The sequence below is a fragment of the Kwoniella shivajii genome, chromosome 10 (assembly GCF_035658355.1).
Source record: "Kwoniella shivajii chromosome 10, complete sequence".
NCBI classification, from domain to species: domain Eukaryota; kingdom Fungi; phylum Basidiomycota; class Tremellomycetes; order Tremellales; family Cryptococcaceae; genus Kwoniella; species Kwoniella shivajii.
The window spans coordinates 1,341,793-1,358,597 of record NC_085917.1 but is presented as its reverse complement, the minus strand read 5'-3'; the positions used below and the strand labels follow the sequence as shown (position 1 = coordinate 1,358,597).

Sequence of the window (16,805 nt, the reverse complement as noted above, 5' to 3'; positions counted from 1 at the left end):
CGATCTCTCCGCTCTTCGCACTCGGTCTCGTAACGAACAGTACTACTTAAAATGATCATTGCTTCACTATTCTCACTCGCACTGTCGGCTGGGAGTGTCGTAATATCGAGACTGGTTTCATCTTTGGAACGGCAAATGATCCATCCATATACAAAAATAGCTGATTTGCAATCCGTGAAACATATAAGCAGTCCTTTATGAATCACTAAACTACTCACAAGCTTTCCATGGCATGTCTCTCAAATGGTTTTTTTTTTTTTTTTCATGTGACAGATTGTAAGTACATATATAGTTGAAAAGAGCTCAACTGAACTCTCGTATCTTCAAAGGAAAGCCAATTTCATCTTTTGACAGGATATAAGTACTGTAATTTCTCAATTGGCAAGATCTTCGTCTCAGAAAGAATGACCCAACTACTGTTATGTGTTTGTTGAAGTGAAAACAGAAAATTTCAGTAACGAGCTTCACTAATTGAATATCCGATACTCGTTCAAAATATATAAAAATATCAACTCTAAATCGACATTTATTATTCTAGAATCATCGAACGATTCATGAATATAATAAACTTACATCAAAGACGACCACGAAAATCAAGTAGTGAGACAACAACAACAGTCATCGATACTATAGGTATACTAGGTCTACAAAGATGTCTGACACTAAAATTAACTCCTCAGCTCCTGAAGATAAACGCATACCCTTCGGTAAGAAACCCCTATGATTTAATCCTTTAAGTCGAGGCTATTTACCTATTGAATATAAAATTAATAGTCATCGGTTGTGTTGCCGTTGGGATATTGGTCGTCATCATATTCGGAGGGGCCATTGTGTACAGGTATCGAACTCAGAAATGTCTTTCTCTTAGGTTTCGAGCAGGGAAGAGAGACTATGAGGCGGGTAAGAACTCACGTAGGATAGAAGCTGATTGAAAGGGGAAACGTACAGTAGCACTGGCCAAGTTCATGAAAGGCAAATGACAAAATTAGTATGTGGGCGAAATTTTTGACAATAAAATTGTCAGTGCTTGTAGGCTTTTATTCCATACATATATACTGTATAGTGCGCCATTGTACTACATCATTTCATCTCGTGAAGAAGTCTGTACATAGCTCCGGGCTGTTAAGTATAATTCTGAAAAACGTTGAAGGATGTTTGATTTCCTTCAAGTCGGAACTGCATGTCTTTGTGACTTCTGGCAGACCTGCCTCAAGTCGGCATCACCAACACCAGTCATCGAAATTTCTTCATGGATAATGTGCTATGATTGGTTCATCTGCAGCATCCTGGGGAAGAGTCAGCACCGCCTGTATATATATATGATGCTGGTCCCTAATGCTGATGTGAGACCCAGAAAAAGAGAAGCGTACATGATGCTCAAATTTGAGATCTGGAGTTTCAGATGTGGCAGATCAAAGCATGACCGTCCTTTAGAGAGTACGTGAGCGTTTCAATTATCTGAAACCCTGGAACAACGAATGACTTGAGCTGTCTACCGGAACACTCAAACCAGTTTCAAGTCAAACGATGATCCGAGCGTTGTATTCGCGTCTCGACCCCATTCCCCTTGTTTCAATGACATGAACGGACGGTTGTCTCTCTAAAAGTCAACTTTCGGTACTTAAGCGGAATGAATTGCTTCTACAGTATCGTAAGCTCTTCTCTCTTTTTCTTTATCTGTTCATTGAAAATTACAAAAACCGGGGCAAGTCTCACTGATTTGAAATTCGATATCATCCACCTAAACAGTATCCATTAATCCCCGTATCCCCGTAAAACGAGGGAGAATGTCTTCAGACTCTTATTCCGTCTCATCCGAAGACGGATCATCCTTTTCCGGCTTGGGTTCACTTCCTAACACAGCTTTGAGTGAGTAACAGAAAACAGTCCATTCGAGAATAATTGGTAGACATCTGACAAGATTTTGACATTGAAACAGTCGCTATTATAGTAGGAGCTTTCGTGCTCGTTATACTCCTCATGGTGGTTTCTGTTTGTGTATACAGAAGAAATCGGTGTAATAAAGGTAAAAGGTCTTTAGTATGGAATCCAAAGTGCCACAATTGTCACAAGTCAATCTCAGATGCTCAGATGGAGAATGCTCAACAACAAACGTTTCCAGCAAGGTGTGGTATGAAAAGATCGGATTGGTATCATGAGGATTGTGATACTGTTCGTAAAGGAAGACCCACTGTCACCGGTAATTGCGGTGGTAGTCTTGGATGGTGCATGATTTAGTAACAACACATCTGATCTGTTTAGTCGTATATATAAAGTAGTGTACTTACAACAATGAGATTATATGAATCCCATGTTCCACTCCCTCAGCGATGTCAATGCTACCCATATCGCTGCTAGCATCAATGCCGTCTATGCAAACAATGATGATCCTCCAATGTGCACGATAAGATCGGTGTGGGGTCAGTGGCGTCACTTCCCCAAAGTCTGTTTGCGAAACAACTGAAAAGCGTATCAGAAAGACTTCCTTTCAAACCCAGACTTCAGGAGACACAGCAATGAGCCATTTGAAACTTGTTTGACGTTTTCCTCTCTCGCAGAAGGTCATGTACGACACCTTTCGGAATGAAAGGACACCGGTCGAGGCGGGCTTTTCAGATGGAGATGCTAAACATATAAATGCAAATACATCTTTGCGCTCAATCTCGCCGAAACACCAAATTAAATACTGTAATTGTTGGATACCTGTATCATATTTCAAGAAAGCCAAACAGTCGTTTCACTTAATATATAAACAGATCAGTTTGAACAGTAAATGATGTCGGATACCGATCTTGAATCTTCTTATGCCGCCAAGAACCTCTACATAGGTAAGGTTGGCACTAATATACCCTAACCCCACTTTGAAATCTGCGATACTGACTGTGTGAATTGTGTTCTTTCAATTAGCTGTAGCTGTTTGTGCTGGTTTTATCGTTTTGGCTATTGCTCTCATCTTCTATTACCGATCTAGGAAAACACTCAACAGATCTAGATTCGGTTTGAAACCAAGATGTAAAGCAGTGAATTGTCCAGATAAATCGTTCGATGATCGAGAGACGATTGGGATTGAATCTACAATGTGTTGTTGTCTACGTACTAAAGATTGGTATCATGAAGAATGTGTGAAACCTGTCTGAGTGCTGAGGAGAAATGGTTATTTAAGTGGAGAAGATGTCTGATTCGATTTTCAATAGTGTTTGTTTTCTATTGTATATGTTCATATTATGCAAATTACGTACGATGGATGGATTGTATACTTGTTATGCTACTTTACAATAGAAAGAATAGAATCTGACCGTCTTTGATGGGTTTTGTACTCGTGAAATCCAGATGTCTGCATGATTGTAAGTCACATATATATAATAAGCCTACATCTAGCTCTGCGAAGGTCATTTCATGAGCATCTCACGAGCTGTGAGCTTGGTCATTTCACCTTTGCGCCCCCTCAGAGTCCACCCAGGTGCAGTTGACTGTACTCGTACGCGGGGATTGCGGTTGACTTTTCAAAGGAAGGTATGAAACCCTTTCTGTTACCGTCTCATCTTACCTCTGTTCATGATGTCCTTTCCCTCTTTTGGATTTATGCAAGGATGCGGCCACTGGTGGGGGGTCTCAAAAGCTTGAGGAAGGATTTCGGGCGACTGGGTCGACGGCATGAACAGTCTTGTTAGCGAATATAAAAAGACACACTTTAGATTGTATATCCATCAGCAGTATCAGACCGATTACCACTCCAGAGTAAAGTAATACACATCAGAAAATAAAAGCATATCACAACACACCGTAAGAAGGTAAAATATGCCATCGACTAAGACTGATTCCGAACCAGCTTCCACCACTGTAACGAAATCGACATCCATCGTGTCCGAAGGAAATCTTACACGACAAGGCAAAGCATTTGTAGTTTCATTGAACACTGCAGCTTTCATTTGTAAGTGCATCGTCTTTAACTTGAGGATCATGCCTCCGAAGCTTCACCCAGTCGCTGATTCATGGGCTTGGACATGCCATGTGTAGGTCTGGTGTTTTTCGCAGCCTTGGGAGTTGGATATACTATTTGGCTACTATATTGGCGTCTGCATGGTAAGAAAAGAAGGGAGAAGAAGAAGCAATTGGAGGAAGCGATCAACGGTGCAAAGTCAGGGAGTGACACCAAAGTTTAGTAAACAATGAAGCTGGAGAATCTGAAAGGTCTGTGGTGCCTTGTGTCGAGACATTGCGCTCTCGACGATCGAGAATAAGGGACATCTAATACATATGAGAGGACACAATGACATAAAAGTTATCAGCATAATCTTAGGTGCTGTTAAAACTTGATCGGTAGCTTCAGAAGTTGAAATGCAAATGGTTGTCTGTTACTATTAGGATCAAACCAGTTCTTGAATCAATCACGAACTACTGCTCGTGCGAGGCGAGAGGCATAGCAGGTCGAGATGCGAAGAGGACACTAAGCATAAGTCAGCGGTAGTTTACTTGCCGCAATTTCTCTAAAAATACTTGTACTGAGCTTGCATCTAGAGTTTGCAATTAGCCAGCTTGCTCCGATCATTTCTGGAAAGGGTGTTCAGTTCACTTCACCATGATGAGCTATACCCTCCGGCATACAACTTCCTAACTTCATCGACATGTCAAACCACATTTTAGCCTCTTCAGCTCGGTATGAACTGCGGTCTAGGTCAGCCCGGTTTGGCGATATTAGGTACGAAAATCTGATCTCACTGATATTCATCCAAACCCTTGTTCCACAAGGACGATAGAAGCCATTGCATCTCGTCATCCGGATAAGCCTTCATGTGCGACTTGAGGGTTAGCCGTGGGCAGGAGCACACAATCCCGAGCGGCGGAAATACTTACTTGTCTTCCAAGAGGGCTTCGTAAGACTGCTATTACTCTGTCGATATACAATTTGATATTTTCATGACTGATTGGTCTGTTCTGCTGAAGGACTGCGAGGAAGATACCCCTTACCCATCGAGAGAAACGGATAATATCCGCAGACGTACTGAGAGTGGCAGTCATGAGGACAGTCTGTAGGATCTCATCAGTGACTTCACGGTAATTTATCAGCATAATGGACGATGCGTTATTGCGGTCAGTAAGCTTACGACCAGGAGGACAATCTTCTTGTTCGTACTAAGGGTCGTAGTCAGCCAAGACTCGGAATAGCCACAGTATAAGAAGGCTTACAAGGACTTTAGCCATCATTTCGAGTACCTTGAATGACTCGTCGTTCTCTGCTTCATCGTGTCGGTCGGTTTGCCTCTGTCTAAGTATCAGCTATCATTCAAGCGTCTTCGTGATAAAAGAGGTGGCCAACATGAATGATTTCCTTGATGTTCTCCCAATCTTTCGCATCACATAGCAGCTCAACGCGATAGAACTCAAGAAGATCGTCCATTTTAGTGATGGATTCTGGGTATGGACCAGCTGTCAAGCGCAGTATTTCTTCTTGGATGATTGAGAGGTATTGGATGAGCTGAGCTTGGAGCACATTCTGAATCTCTTCATGAGCGATTGTATCTGTTCTCTACACACTCACCTTTTCCTCCCCGTTGGTGAGCGCTCGATACAAGAGCACTGCGATAGTAGCCAAATCAGCAGGCCTCGGCATGCACTTACATGGCCTTCGAGGGGAGCTAACTTTTTCCACAAAAGCATCCGAACATTGCGAAAAGCTTGGTCCTGTTCAGTTCCGGATCATATCCAGTACCGGCGATATCGCCACACAATTCCATGAGCTATACACGTCATATCAATTATGTGTAGCATGTGGGGATGCCTGAGTTTTAACTTGCCGAAGCTGAACGTTCAAACAGATCGGCTAAAATGTTGACCGAAATATCGCCTAAGCCCTCGACGGCCATGTTGTATGCTTAAGCACACAGTTTAGTTTTAGGTTACCCAGACTTGCAATATCTTACCGCTTTTAGATATCCAAGCGATAACTCCTGTTTGCGTCCGATACTTCGCCGAGTCTTCACTGAGTACACTGACAGCTGAACTCGAAGGTATATTTAGTCAAGCTGAGTTGATTGAACCTCGGGAAACTTACCCCAGTCCAAGTACCCTCTGACGGTCTCCCCCAGTTCATCTCTACACTGAGAATAAGCGAAGCAATGCGAGTTAAGAGTGAGACGCAGTCACCTATCTGTGGTGTCCAAGTACTCCATCATCCTCATTTGTATAAGATATCTGCAATGGATTAGCTCATCCGTCCATGCGGCAATACCCCTACCTTACAACTGCCATACCCTCGATCTTAATGTCATCCTTCAAGTGTGGACTTTCCAGAGCGATCAAAAGGCTTTGTAGAATTGCTGATAAGAGAGGTCGGTGTCTCCCAGTATTCGCTATTGACCTGCTCCGAAGTGATGATTATACAATGAGCGAGAGGATCCGCAGTGACGAATATTGAGCCTCACGTGATCAGAGCCACCTGACTCGCCCCGACATCAGGACATGACATAAACGCTTCAACGGCGGCTTTGGCTCCGTCTATATCACCTACGCAGGGGCGATGTCAGCGACAGAGCAGTCATTCCCTAGATTACACAGAGGCATATACCTTGCTTCTCCGCAACAAGATAATTTAGATATTGCGTTGCCGCCTCGTTGGGTGAACACTGTCGTATAAGCTCCTGTGCTGTTGTGAGGTTTCCTGATCGGATGAGGCATAATGCCGCTTTACTACCAGATCATTCAGTGCAGACCATTCGTGCCCTCTGAACGACTTACCCTCTACAACGAGATACGTTGCCCTTGGAGGCTGCCTTCAGGGTAGGATGCACAGCGAGCAGATCTAAATAGACACGTCAACATTTTCAATCATCGTATACTCGGTATATGATCATCTCACACCACTGAGCTGCCTCTTCTAAGCAGTCTTTTTCTTCAAAGGTGTTACTTGCGATGTTGACGAGTAGCTAAGGACTTGTAAGCTGGTCTTCGATTGGGGAAGCTATGAACACACCATCTGACTCGCTGTTGCAATCGTTCTGCCCAAGAGAGTCTGTTGACCCAGCTTAGATACAGCTGGCTGTCAGCTGTACCCCAGGCGTCTGAACTCACAATCGAGCATTATACGATAAGCTGCTGAAGGCTGGCTGGCGCAGTATTGTCGAGCAAAGAACAGACCTTCATAGACGATTGTGCCGGTATGGGAGGAAGCAACTTCTAAGCTCAGCGCGCGAATGAGGATAGTATTGGTAATATTGGCCGTAAGATCGGAACTACACTCAATAACTCAACATTGATCAGACAAAATGAAAGGATGACTCACTAGTCCGTAGACAGAGCATGAAGCTGAGATAATAATCTAGATGTATCAGTCTCAGCATCCATTCGTCGATTTTGTCTAATAATGCATCCCTCACCGCGAGATATCATTGTCTGTCCACTCAATGACTTCAATCAATCTATCACATACAGCTTGGATCTCCCTTTTTTCTCCTTTCGCTCTGAGGAGAAGATGGATATGCAGGAACAGAATCTCGGAGATTTCGACAGATTCCTTTGGATCAGTGACTTCTATAATCGCGGCGATGGTCGACTCAGCATCCGAAAGGGACTTGCTGTTATTTGGCGTGTCCTGAATCTGCTCTCTTAGCATACACTTGAGGACCGTTGATTGGATCTTGGTGATATGTGGGAGATAAAGTCCCAAATCGATGATAGTCTTGATGAAAGACAGGGCTTGTTGGAGCCACTCAACCGGGGTGGTTGTCTGTGGTAGGCTTTCTGGACGAGTTTGTCTAGCAATGAGATCTTGTGAGAAGGACCAGCAAGTCATGATCAATTTCTGGTATTGGAGGACATCGACGTTCTCGGTTATATCGGGCTCTGTTTAGTTCGGATAATAGAACTCAGCGGCTGCACCGAAGCCGTAGGGTTAAAGTGGCGTCCTTACCACGAGCCTCGATCACTAAATTGAGAGCAAGGTTATCATTTCCTTTACGATATTCCTGTCGTCGATTCATAGAGTCAGTCCCGTACATGCTTACCCCCTAGAAACTGCGGGAAAATAGCGAGGCACCTACTAATTCTAATCTAGCCAGACGAAAATCCATTATAGCTCCATTCCGCTCTTTTTGTTCCGACGGGTTGACTGCTGACTGATAGGCAATCACACTCTCATTATACTAGAAGGGAAAAGTTGACATCAGCATTTCATTCAGATGAAAGGAATTGCGACACCTACCTGAGCCCCGAGATGAGCTAGATCTTGAGCAGCCTCCAGACTCTCACATGCTGCGCGTTCGTCAGCACACACTCTTCTTCTCCACCAGAAAATCAAAATTCACACGTGAGTGATGATATAGCCGCGGATACAGCTATGAGAAGCCGAGTTTCGAGCACTACCGGAAACGCAGATGAGAATGATTTTCTTGCTGGTGTCGTCGCGCAGTGGGACTCACTCAACATGCGCGGTTTAGCTTCAGAGGAGGCTTCAACCAACCGAAATGCCGTGTATCGGACTGTAGTGTCAATTGCTGGTTAGTGCTTCTATTCGTGTCCTCATGAATATATAGAGGAAGCACAAACGGGATGCTATGAGTCGAAGGTCATCTTTGCTCATCACTCTTAGTGATTCGATATGTTGACTTGTTTCGGATGCGAGGTTATACATTTTGGTGCCTGATATTGGAACATGAGCATAAGAACTTGGATGGAAGGCGAAAGAAGAGGACCAGCATCGGGTGTTTTGAAAAAAAGGAAAGACGGAACAAGATGATAAATACCGAATGTGTCCATCTCATGCCTGAACTCTAATTCTCTCTCTCTTTCCTCAATCTCTTCATCTGTGCGTCCCTTTTTTTTCTGTTTACTTTTGGACTTGTTGTACTTCTCAAGCTGAGCTCGGGTTTCATCAGAAGCTTTAATGATTGGTTTATGAAATATGACTTGATTTTCGAAATTTGATAAATTGTCAAGTAACGGTTTGAGTTGTATCAGACTTTCTAAAGAGATATAAACAAGAGGATGTCAGTTCGCGCTCTTCACTTTCCAGAGTGAAGGAAAGGATTCTAACTTTGCCACTTCCTTTTTTGGGTGAAGCATGAAGTCCCAGAAAAGAGGCTTACTCACCTCTGAGAGCTTGCCTCGGATCGTTCATCGTGATGTTCCAGCTTCTCGGTGTGTTCAGTATGAAATGTGTGAGATGCAGTGATTCTTGTCAAGTAAGTGATGAGAAAAGAGAAAGAGAAGAAGAGAAGAGAGAAAAGAAGAATGGGTGAGGGAATCTATCGATGAAAGATCACGTATATTGTGCACGGACTCTTTCATACTTCCTTTGATACGATTACACCGCACAGACCACCTTAATAGTTCATCACATGTTGTTGCATCCGATACAAAAAGGTAAATGTCACCTACAAGAAGTACATCCATGTTCATCTCTGTTCATCTAAGAATGCATTGCATCCCACAACTGTTTCACTTCAGGTGTATCTTCCAATACACCCGAAGCACCTTCCACTGCCAAAGCTTCATTCACATGAGTCAGCGTGGACGAACCACATAAGGGCGTTATGTTCCATCTGTAAAAATATTGATAACGTCAGCTCAGTCGTTTTGGGATAATGAGCTAACTCGCATTTGACAAAGCTTGTAAACCGTTTGTTCAGGTGTCAAGCCGTATTTCCGAGCTAGATTGATCAAGAGGGGATGTCGAAGCAATGTGGGTGAGCCTGTCAAGGTCCAGAATGACCTAGAAACACTGTCGTCAGCATCTCGATTTGGTGGTGATTGGGATCATTGATCAGACTTACTGATATCTGATCCCATATTTTTGACATATCTCCCAAACTGATAATAACGAATTAGCTCAGTAAGTTCGCATACACAAAGTGTGAAAAGTAAATGTATAAGTAAGAATCCACCAAATTAACCTGCCCAATCCCATCCATTGTTCTCATACCATCTGTTTTGCACAACTCCAATTTTCACTCTGACGTTTTCGATCAACCACAAGAGTAATTTGGAATCGTAGATATTTGATAGACCAAGATAATTGATTTTACCTTGATCAACAAACGATTCTAATGTTTTATATGCTGAAAGTGCTTGCTGTAAATCAAACAAAGGAGAAAACTACTCTGTTAGTATATATAGACTCTATTTTCATCAAAAGACTGAATTGCAATGGAATACGATGATGCATAGCAAACAACAGAGGGATAATGAGAAGATACAGATGGAAGATACTCACCTCTTTAGTTCGTAACGGAGAATGAAGTACTACGGAATCAACATAATCTAAACCCAGGTTTTTCAAAGAAGTCTCAAAGCTTTGCTTCACTTGATCGGTTATTGATGACTGAGGATCATAGGGAAGAAGTTGATTCTGATCTTGTCCATCTATCGAGGTGAACCTATCGATAGAATCATATGGTCAATCATTAGGAGGTCAGATGTTGTCTTCTGAAGTATAGTGGTGGAACGGTATGACATATAAGGATCATGTTATCTTTGCGACAGATTTGATGTAACTCACTTAGTCTGTACGAAGACGTCTTCTCTCGAGACGACGCCTTCCGCGAAAAGCGATTGTAGAGCTTTTCCAACTAAATCTTCCCTAATGTTACAAGACTTTATCAGCTTGACGAGCCTGTTGACCGAAGGATAAAGCCGTGCCACGCTGACCTATAGTGCTGTTGCGATAGTGTAAGTTACCTTCATTCTATATACAAACTTCATGCTCCCTCATCGTTGAGAGACTCACCTTTGGTTGACAGGCAGTATCCACTCCTCTGAATCCAGCTTTGAACGCTTGAACAACAAGTTCGGTGGTACGTTCTTTCTTCCTACACATAACTTGTCAAGGTCAGAATACATTGAAATCAGACAATCTGAACTTTGATTTGTACGGAAGATGCTGAGGCTTGAACCGATGGGGATCAATGTGGAAGTAGACAGGCTGATGCACGGTCGTATATATGTAGGAGGAAACGGTAAACTAACCACGCAGTACCGTACATCATCTTTGGCATGATCAATCCTGACATCTTGTTCAGCTCACGTAGCATGAGTATGTCGTTTAGCGTGTGGTGACCGTAGCAATGATTTGGCGATGCAATAAGCTCGATTAGGAGGAGCGATATAAGGCAATATGTCGAATGAAATTGCATCGAAAGTAGTGTCCTAAGTGGAGCGTCATCAAGAGCGGACATGATATGTGGAGGTCATCTTCACTAAATGAATCACGCAAAAGATATGCAGGATCAAATGTTGTCTATACGCATGCTGTCACTATATGTGATTACTACTACTTGCAGGCACTCGGAAGAGTTGGAATGGATATCAACAGACGAGACGATGCGTAGAATATCGTTTCAAATCAATGCATTGGAACAAGATATGCTATAAAACTCATGCAACTACCAATGTCTCCTTGATTTCTTCTGAGCACTATATGTCCTCTATGAGCATTGATCAAACTGGTCAGCCCAATCACACGACTGAATATGATAGAGGAAAGGGAAGAGGAAGAAAAGGGAGTACTCACAAAAGCAGCAATAGCGAAAGCTATAAAAGCTAGTATGCCGATTCCCTATGGCAGTCAGAGATCAGCATATAGATTCTCAATATATATATATGGATTCGATTCGTTCGAATGCCCAGCTCACTTTCAAGATGAACAAAAACCATCCTGCTGCACCTCCGCCACTTGAAGGTTTAGTCGAAGGTCTACCTTTCCCACTTCTACCTTGATTCGTTTCTGCTGCTAGTGGAACTTGATCTGTTCGATATTGTGCTCGCAACGTAGCTGAAAATGTATTTACTGATATGATGCTGTGTTGAGTTGAAATGAAATATCATTTCTGTCAGCTTCTCTTCCGCTCAGATTCTCATATCCCGTCAAATGGTCGCACGAAGAAACCATTTATGAGACACTAGTGGAAGCTTTTCAAGTGAAACAGAGGAACACCTCAAATCACTCACTCATGGTTATCTGATACGTCGCCGGTGGCAGCTGTAAAACCGATATATGGACTTTCAGGTAAATCAACAGGAGTTTCAAAACACATTGTCCATTCATTGACGTTTTTAGTTTGTAATTTTACCTATTTGTATCAAAGGTATCATGTTTAGCGAAGATATCTTGAAAAGCTAAGCCTAAGGCTAAGGCAATATAGCGAGTTGGAAGAATGAGTTGTTATAAGACTTACTTGTAACATTTTTCCTTTGACATAGGTTAATCTGACTTTAGTTGGTGTATCTCCCCTTCTTCTGAAATTTTCCTATATCGATTGAAATACATTACAGTCAGCTCACGAAATCATATTTTTGGGTCGGACATTTCATCTCTGTTACTCACTGAACAGCCTGCCAGTTCATGCGCTTCGTTATCGTGATCATGATCATATTGAGTTTTTCCATCTCCTAACATTGCTGTTACTCTAGGCCATTGATATGAATGGCGAGAATTTGAGTATCTTTGCGAATCAATATCGTTAGCTATTGACGATATACTGGACGGTCCGATTGCTTCGGCTGACATGATAACTCACGTATCGAAGAAAAGCCCTAACCCAGTGAAATAGTCTATGCGGAAAAATCGGGATTTAGTTTTTAACAGATCACATGAGGTATTTTGATGGGAAGAGGCCTTTAGTAGATGGCTAAGATCAGAAACGATGGATACTACTCACCTACACTTCCAAACACAGGTCCAATGTTTGCTCTATCTTTCGCAATCCAAATTGCGAATCCATCTCCAAACATATTATGCGCTTTCCCGTCGACCTATTTCGCACGAATTTCATCAGCTCAAAGTTCTTGCCCTTGCCATCTATGTGTATATCTGATATACAGATACTCCGGATAGCCTGCTCTTCATGATTCTGAATACGAGAAGATAAAATCGCTGTTACCCACTTTGAACTCGACATCAATTTGCCAATTTGATACGCTCAAAGGCATTCTGGACCATAACCAACCTTGTTCCGAAGGTCGGTCTTGAGTCAGACGAACATGTTTATTCGTGTTCTGAATTGAAGATTGCATCAGAAGTGAGTTCAATGTAGCTCGTAGGACACAAGTATAGCTTACTATAATGGCACTTCCACCGAAATCCCACCTACATATCATATCTGAATATCAGCCAAAAGTCGAATCTTAAGAGCCAAGATAGCTCACCACCTATTTTGCAAGTCACTATCTACATATGGGGCTGCTAACGAATGTGTCCTAAGCGGTATTGTCTATAATAATAAGCTGTCACATCAGCTTCATTCATAGAGCCTCTTGAGTGCTACTTGACACTGGGTCCGTGACATAGGCAAAACAGGTACATACTTTCTCTATCATTCCTGCTAAACCATCTTCCCCTGCTTCAGCAGCTATAACGGTCCATGATAGGAACAAGGGTACCGCTAGTGAGAGTGTCGTCAATGGTCGTAACATCGTATCCTGGTCTTGCTTCTATCTTCTGTGTTGTGTATTGGTCAAAGAAAGCAATGCACAGAGGTTGATATTTTCTATTCTTCGTGGATAGTACATCCGTCGCGTTCGCATTTCCACGTACTTGAATCGTGCTTTGGTGAGATCTGCCACGTGGTGTACCTCCACCACTCGAGTATATGCGATTAAAACATAATCTGTTATAACTAGGAGTCCATCTTTGGTCCATGATTCAATAGACCATTAATACTGCTCAAAAACAACAGCAGGATCGAAACGTACACTACGGCGGGAACTTGAAGGGATTCAGCACTTAGGACATTCACAATGGCAACAAAAGCTGTAGATCTAACGTATAGTCTTCATCCACCATCTTCCGTTAACCCTCCAACTGCAGGTCCATCATCTCAACCCATTCCTTCGTCCTCAACTCTCACATTTCCCGTATCGACATCCGTTTCATCATCTGATCGTGCACTGGATCAACTACCCCCTTCGATAAACGAGTCCACTTCCGCAACGTCGGCATATTACCAATCGCTTACGGTGACAATACGGCAAGTCCAAAATACACTGAATGAGACTTTAACACAATGGAAAGACGCTGTTGGAGATTCAGAGAAACATAAAGAAGATCTGGGCAAAGTGGCTCATGGACAAGGAAGAGCAACAGTAATGAGTCTAGCTGTCAATAAGGAATATAGAAAATCAGTTCCTGTCAAGCCTGATGATGATAGTGAAAGCGATGATGATGACGACGATGCCAGTGATTGATGAATAGGTATAGCATTGTGAGTAAGTGCCATGATTTCTTTGTGGAAGTGGGGTATGGCGTATCAGCGAACTCCATGAGCTTATGGAGAACTTGGTGTCATAGGTGACATAATTACTCAGTATATGCAGAAACCATGTATAGAATTTGGATCATCTACAAAACAAAGTGAAGAACCTTTAGAAAAAAGCCAAAACCGATCTCACCCTCTTTTCTCTCTCAGCCTATCAGCCCATTTACTACTTGCGTTTCTTCCTCCCGCTTGTCCTGCACCGATATTCAACATTGTACGTCCTATTGCTTGAGTTGGATCAGGCTCCATTCCCACACCCACACTACCTTTTCCTCTCAAACTTAGTGCAACCGATCCCGCATTGTCAGTGTTCAGTTTCGCTTTAGGAGGAGGAGCTGGGCTCAATCCACCATTTGGTATGACTGGTCTGTCTCTAGGATGCGTGACAGGGAGATATACCGAGTTTCGCTTTGAGTTATCTTGCGGGTTTATTTCCATTTCAGTGGGTGAGGATTGCATTGGTGCAGGATTCGATAACCATTCACTATGAAATGGATTCGTATTACCTTTCTTATTGTCGTTGAAATTGATAGGTTCAGCTTGTCTTTGAGTGGAACTGGAAAAAGGATTTTGGAAAGCAGGTTCCGGTTTAGGTATATAAGTAGGAGAGGTTTTCAAAACACCTTTTCTTCTTTCGGATTTATCCGTTTGTTGTCGTTGTCTATCTAAAAATCGGTTAGGTTTGTTGCCTAACAAATTCGATATTTCACCATCTAACGAGTCACCGCTTTTTTGGGTCACACCCATACGTGGACGAGAAGGATAAGGGGCTAATGCAGGAGTATCATTATATGGTAGTCCAGCTGTAGAGTCACCGAAAGATGTGTTGGCTTTTGTGGGCTGACGAGGTACTGGTGGGATAAGAAGTTTCCCTGTCCAAAGTATAGTCAGTACTGATTAAGATTACATTGACCGAGTGAAACGCAACGACCGGGAAACCAAGACAAGACATGACATAAATATGCAGGACTATTACTCACCTCTTGGCTCTCTATTCCATCCCCATACGCCAACATCATTCTCTCTTTCTCTTTGTAAGGTCGCTTTTCTTTCGGCTTCTGCATGAGCTTGAGCTTCAGCTTCAGCTCTATTGAAATCTTCGATCTCTTTATTCGCTTGAATGATCTTTTCTCTTCTTCTCTTTTCCAATTCCTCTTCTTCCTCTAACTGCTTATTCAGTTTCACTTTAGCTTCAACATATTTCAATCCCACAGCAGCTTTTTTCATCGAGGTATAAGTTGAAAAGACTGAATCTCGAAACGTATCCCTTCTCCTTCTTCTGGAATTAGGAGTCGAAGGTGATGGTCTAAATGAAAAGGCTGATTTTGGTTCACAACTTTGTTTTCTACTTGTTCCTCTTCTGTTTCTGTTTGGATATCTTGAATAATAAGTGTCATCCGATAGATCCGAATCATCCTCATCGTCGTCATCGTGCCTTCTTCTTCCTCTCCTTCCTCCTCTTCCGTGATTCCTCCCACCTCTCCCTGCTCGATTTCTTCTAGTTGGTCTAGGAGTCGTTTCATCAGAATAGTAGTCATCTTCATCACTATCATAAACACGGTTTCTTCCTCTTCTTCGTTGATTATGACTCATCTTCGTCAATATATCCAATTCTTTCTTTTTATACTCATTTTTTCTTCTTTCATCTTCCAATCCTTCTCTTCTCTTCAATTCCTTATTTTTCTTCTGTTTGTAACGATGTCTGAATAACAACCATCCACCAACTACCAAAGCTACTACTCCACATATTATGATAGCTAATAACTGCCACCATGATAAATTGGTAGTTGCGACTGCTTGTTCCAGTATCGGAGTCGAAGAAGTATCTTTACTGTTTTGTCTCGATGCTGATGCAGTAGATTTGGAGGATGAGGAAGATCCTGAAAGTGAAGAGGAATGGATTGTCGTTGTTCGGGTGGAGGAGGACACTGATTCTTCATTATCGCCGTCGTCTTTGTCGTCGATGTCTTTCGTTTGGACAGCATCGATGTCAAGTGACGACTATGTGGATTTGGATGAGGTGACCATGGAAGATGAGAAGGGGTTCGAAGTGGATCTAGATTGGGTGACGGGAGTGGATTGTAAGTTGAGTGAGACTTGTGCTCGGGACGATGAAGTAGATTGAATCTGGAGTGGTAGTGTGGCTGAAGCTGAAGCTGCCACACGTCTTGTTGAAGATGACGATTGGATGGCGACTGATGAGTATTGCCTATGGTGAATCTCATATTGACGTGTGGCAGAAGTTGTGGATGTATCCGTGAGGGGTATATGCAAAACAGGATCGAATTGGTAGATGGAATTTGTGTGGTAGAAGGCATCTGATATGGAGCTGGATGGTGGAGTGAAAGTCGAAGTCGAAGTCGAAGTTGAAGTCGAAGTTGAAGTAGGTATTTCTCTGTGGTAGATGAGAGGTGCCATTTATTCTCATCATGCGAAAGAAAAGCGAAATTACTGATTATACTAGAAGGTCTATTATATTCTCATTGATACGTTACTGAATTCACGATCAGTGCTTCTTCAACGCAAGTTTATCGTTTTATTGTATTAAATTACTTTTAC

General features: G+C 42.5%; 6 protein-coding genes across 6 annotated transcripts; 2 read left to right on the top strand and 4 right to left on the bottom strand.

Moving 5' to 3' along the window:
• Positions 1–3,798: 3,798 nt before the first annotated feature.
• IL334_007386 (uncharacterized protein) lies at positions 3,799–4,163 on the top strand (the record flags this gene model as incomplete). The annotated part of the gene is made up of 2 exons (XM_062939076.1): positions 3,799–3,931; positions 4,018–4,163. 2 exons carry the CDS (start codon positions 3,799–3,801, stop codon positions 4,161–4,163), a joined length of 279 nt encoding a protein of 92 aa, XP_062795127.1.
• A 401-nt stretch (positions 4,164–4,564) lies between these two features.
• IL334_007385 (uncharacterized protein) lies at positions 4,565–9,112 on the bottom strand (the record flags this gene model as incomplete). Its single annotated transcript, XM_062939075.1, has 28 exons — positions 4,565–4,664; positions 4,720–4,787; positions 4,855–5,048; positions 5,106–5,133; positions 5,188–5,262; positions 5,318–5,494; positions 5,540–5,577; positions 5,642–5,738; positions 5,796–5,872; positions 5,922–5,996; positions 6,053–6,093; positions 6,236–6,358; positions 6,423–6,504; positions 6,566–6,687; positions 6,736–6,799; positions 6,857–6,923; positions 6,971–7,032; positions 7,084–7,229; positions 7,280–7,315; positions 7,374–7,839; positions 7,907–7,961; positions 8,037–8,138; positions 8,198–8,247; positions 8,301–8,354; positions 8,415–8,474; positions 8,542–8,634; positions 8,739–8,957; positions 9,085–9,112. The coding sequence occupies 28 exons, from the start codon at positions 9,110–9,112 to the stop codon at positions 4,565–4,567; spliced, it is 2,799 nt and encodes a 932-aa protein (XP_062795126.1).
• Positions 9,113–9,403: 291 nt separating this feature from the next.
• Positions 9,404–11,003, bottom strand: IL334_007384 (uncharacterized protein; the record flags this gene model as incomplete). Its single annotated transcript, XM_062939074.1, has 9 exons — positions 9,404–9,536; positions 9,593–9,706; positions 9,768–9,804; positions 9,888–10,065; positions 10,208–10,370; positions 10,493–10,573; positions 10,642–10,649; positions 10,721–10,802; positions 10,960–11,003. The coding sequence occupies 9 exons, from the start codon at positions 11,001–11,003 to the stop codon at positions 9,404–9,406; spliced, it is 840 nt and encodes a 279-aa protein (XP_062795125.1).
• Positions 11,004–11,375: 372 nt separating this feature from the next.
• Positions 11,376–13,404, bottom strand: IL334_007383 (uncharacterized protein; the record flags this gene model as incomplete). Its single annotated transcript, XM_062939073.1, has 12 exons — positions 11,376–11,417; positions 11,504–11,548; positions 11,625–11,790; positions 11,941–12,062; positions 12,168–12,239; positions 12,317–12,434; positions 12,510–12,543; positions 12,651–12,744; positions 12,877–12,987; positions 13,051–13,078; positions 13,138–13,202; positions 13,297–13,404. 12 exons carry the CDS (start codon positions 13,402–13,404, stop codon positions 11,376–11,378), a joined length of 1,005 nt encoding a protein of 334 aa, XP_062795124.1.
• A 324-nt stretch (positions 13,405–13,728) lies between these two features.
• Positions 13,729–14,175, top strand: IL334_007382 (uncharacterized protein; the record flags this gene model as incomplete). Its single annotated transcript, XM_062939072.1, has 1 exon — positions 13,729–14,175. The coding sequence occupies one exon, from the start codon at positions 13,729–13,731 to the stop codon at positions 14,173–14,175; it is 447 nt and encodes a 148-aa protein (XP_062795123.1).
• Positions 14,176–14,375: 200 nt separating this feature from the next.
• Positions 14,376–16,664, bottom strand: IL334_007381 (uncharacterized protein; the record flags this gene model as incomplete). The annotated part of the gene is made up of 3 exons (XM_062939071.1): positions 14,376–15,118; positions 15,227–16,247; positions 16,317–16,664. The coding sequence occupies 3 exons, from the start codon at positions 16,662–16,664 to the stop codon at positions 14,376–14,378; spliced, it is 2,112 nt and encodes a 703-aa protein (XP_062795122.1).
• Positions 16,665–16,805: the final 141 nt, after the last annotated feature.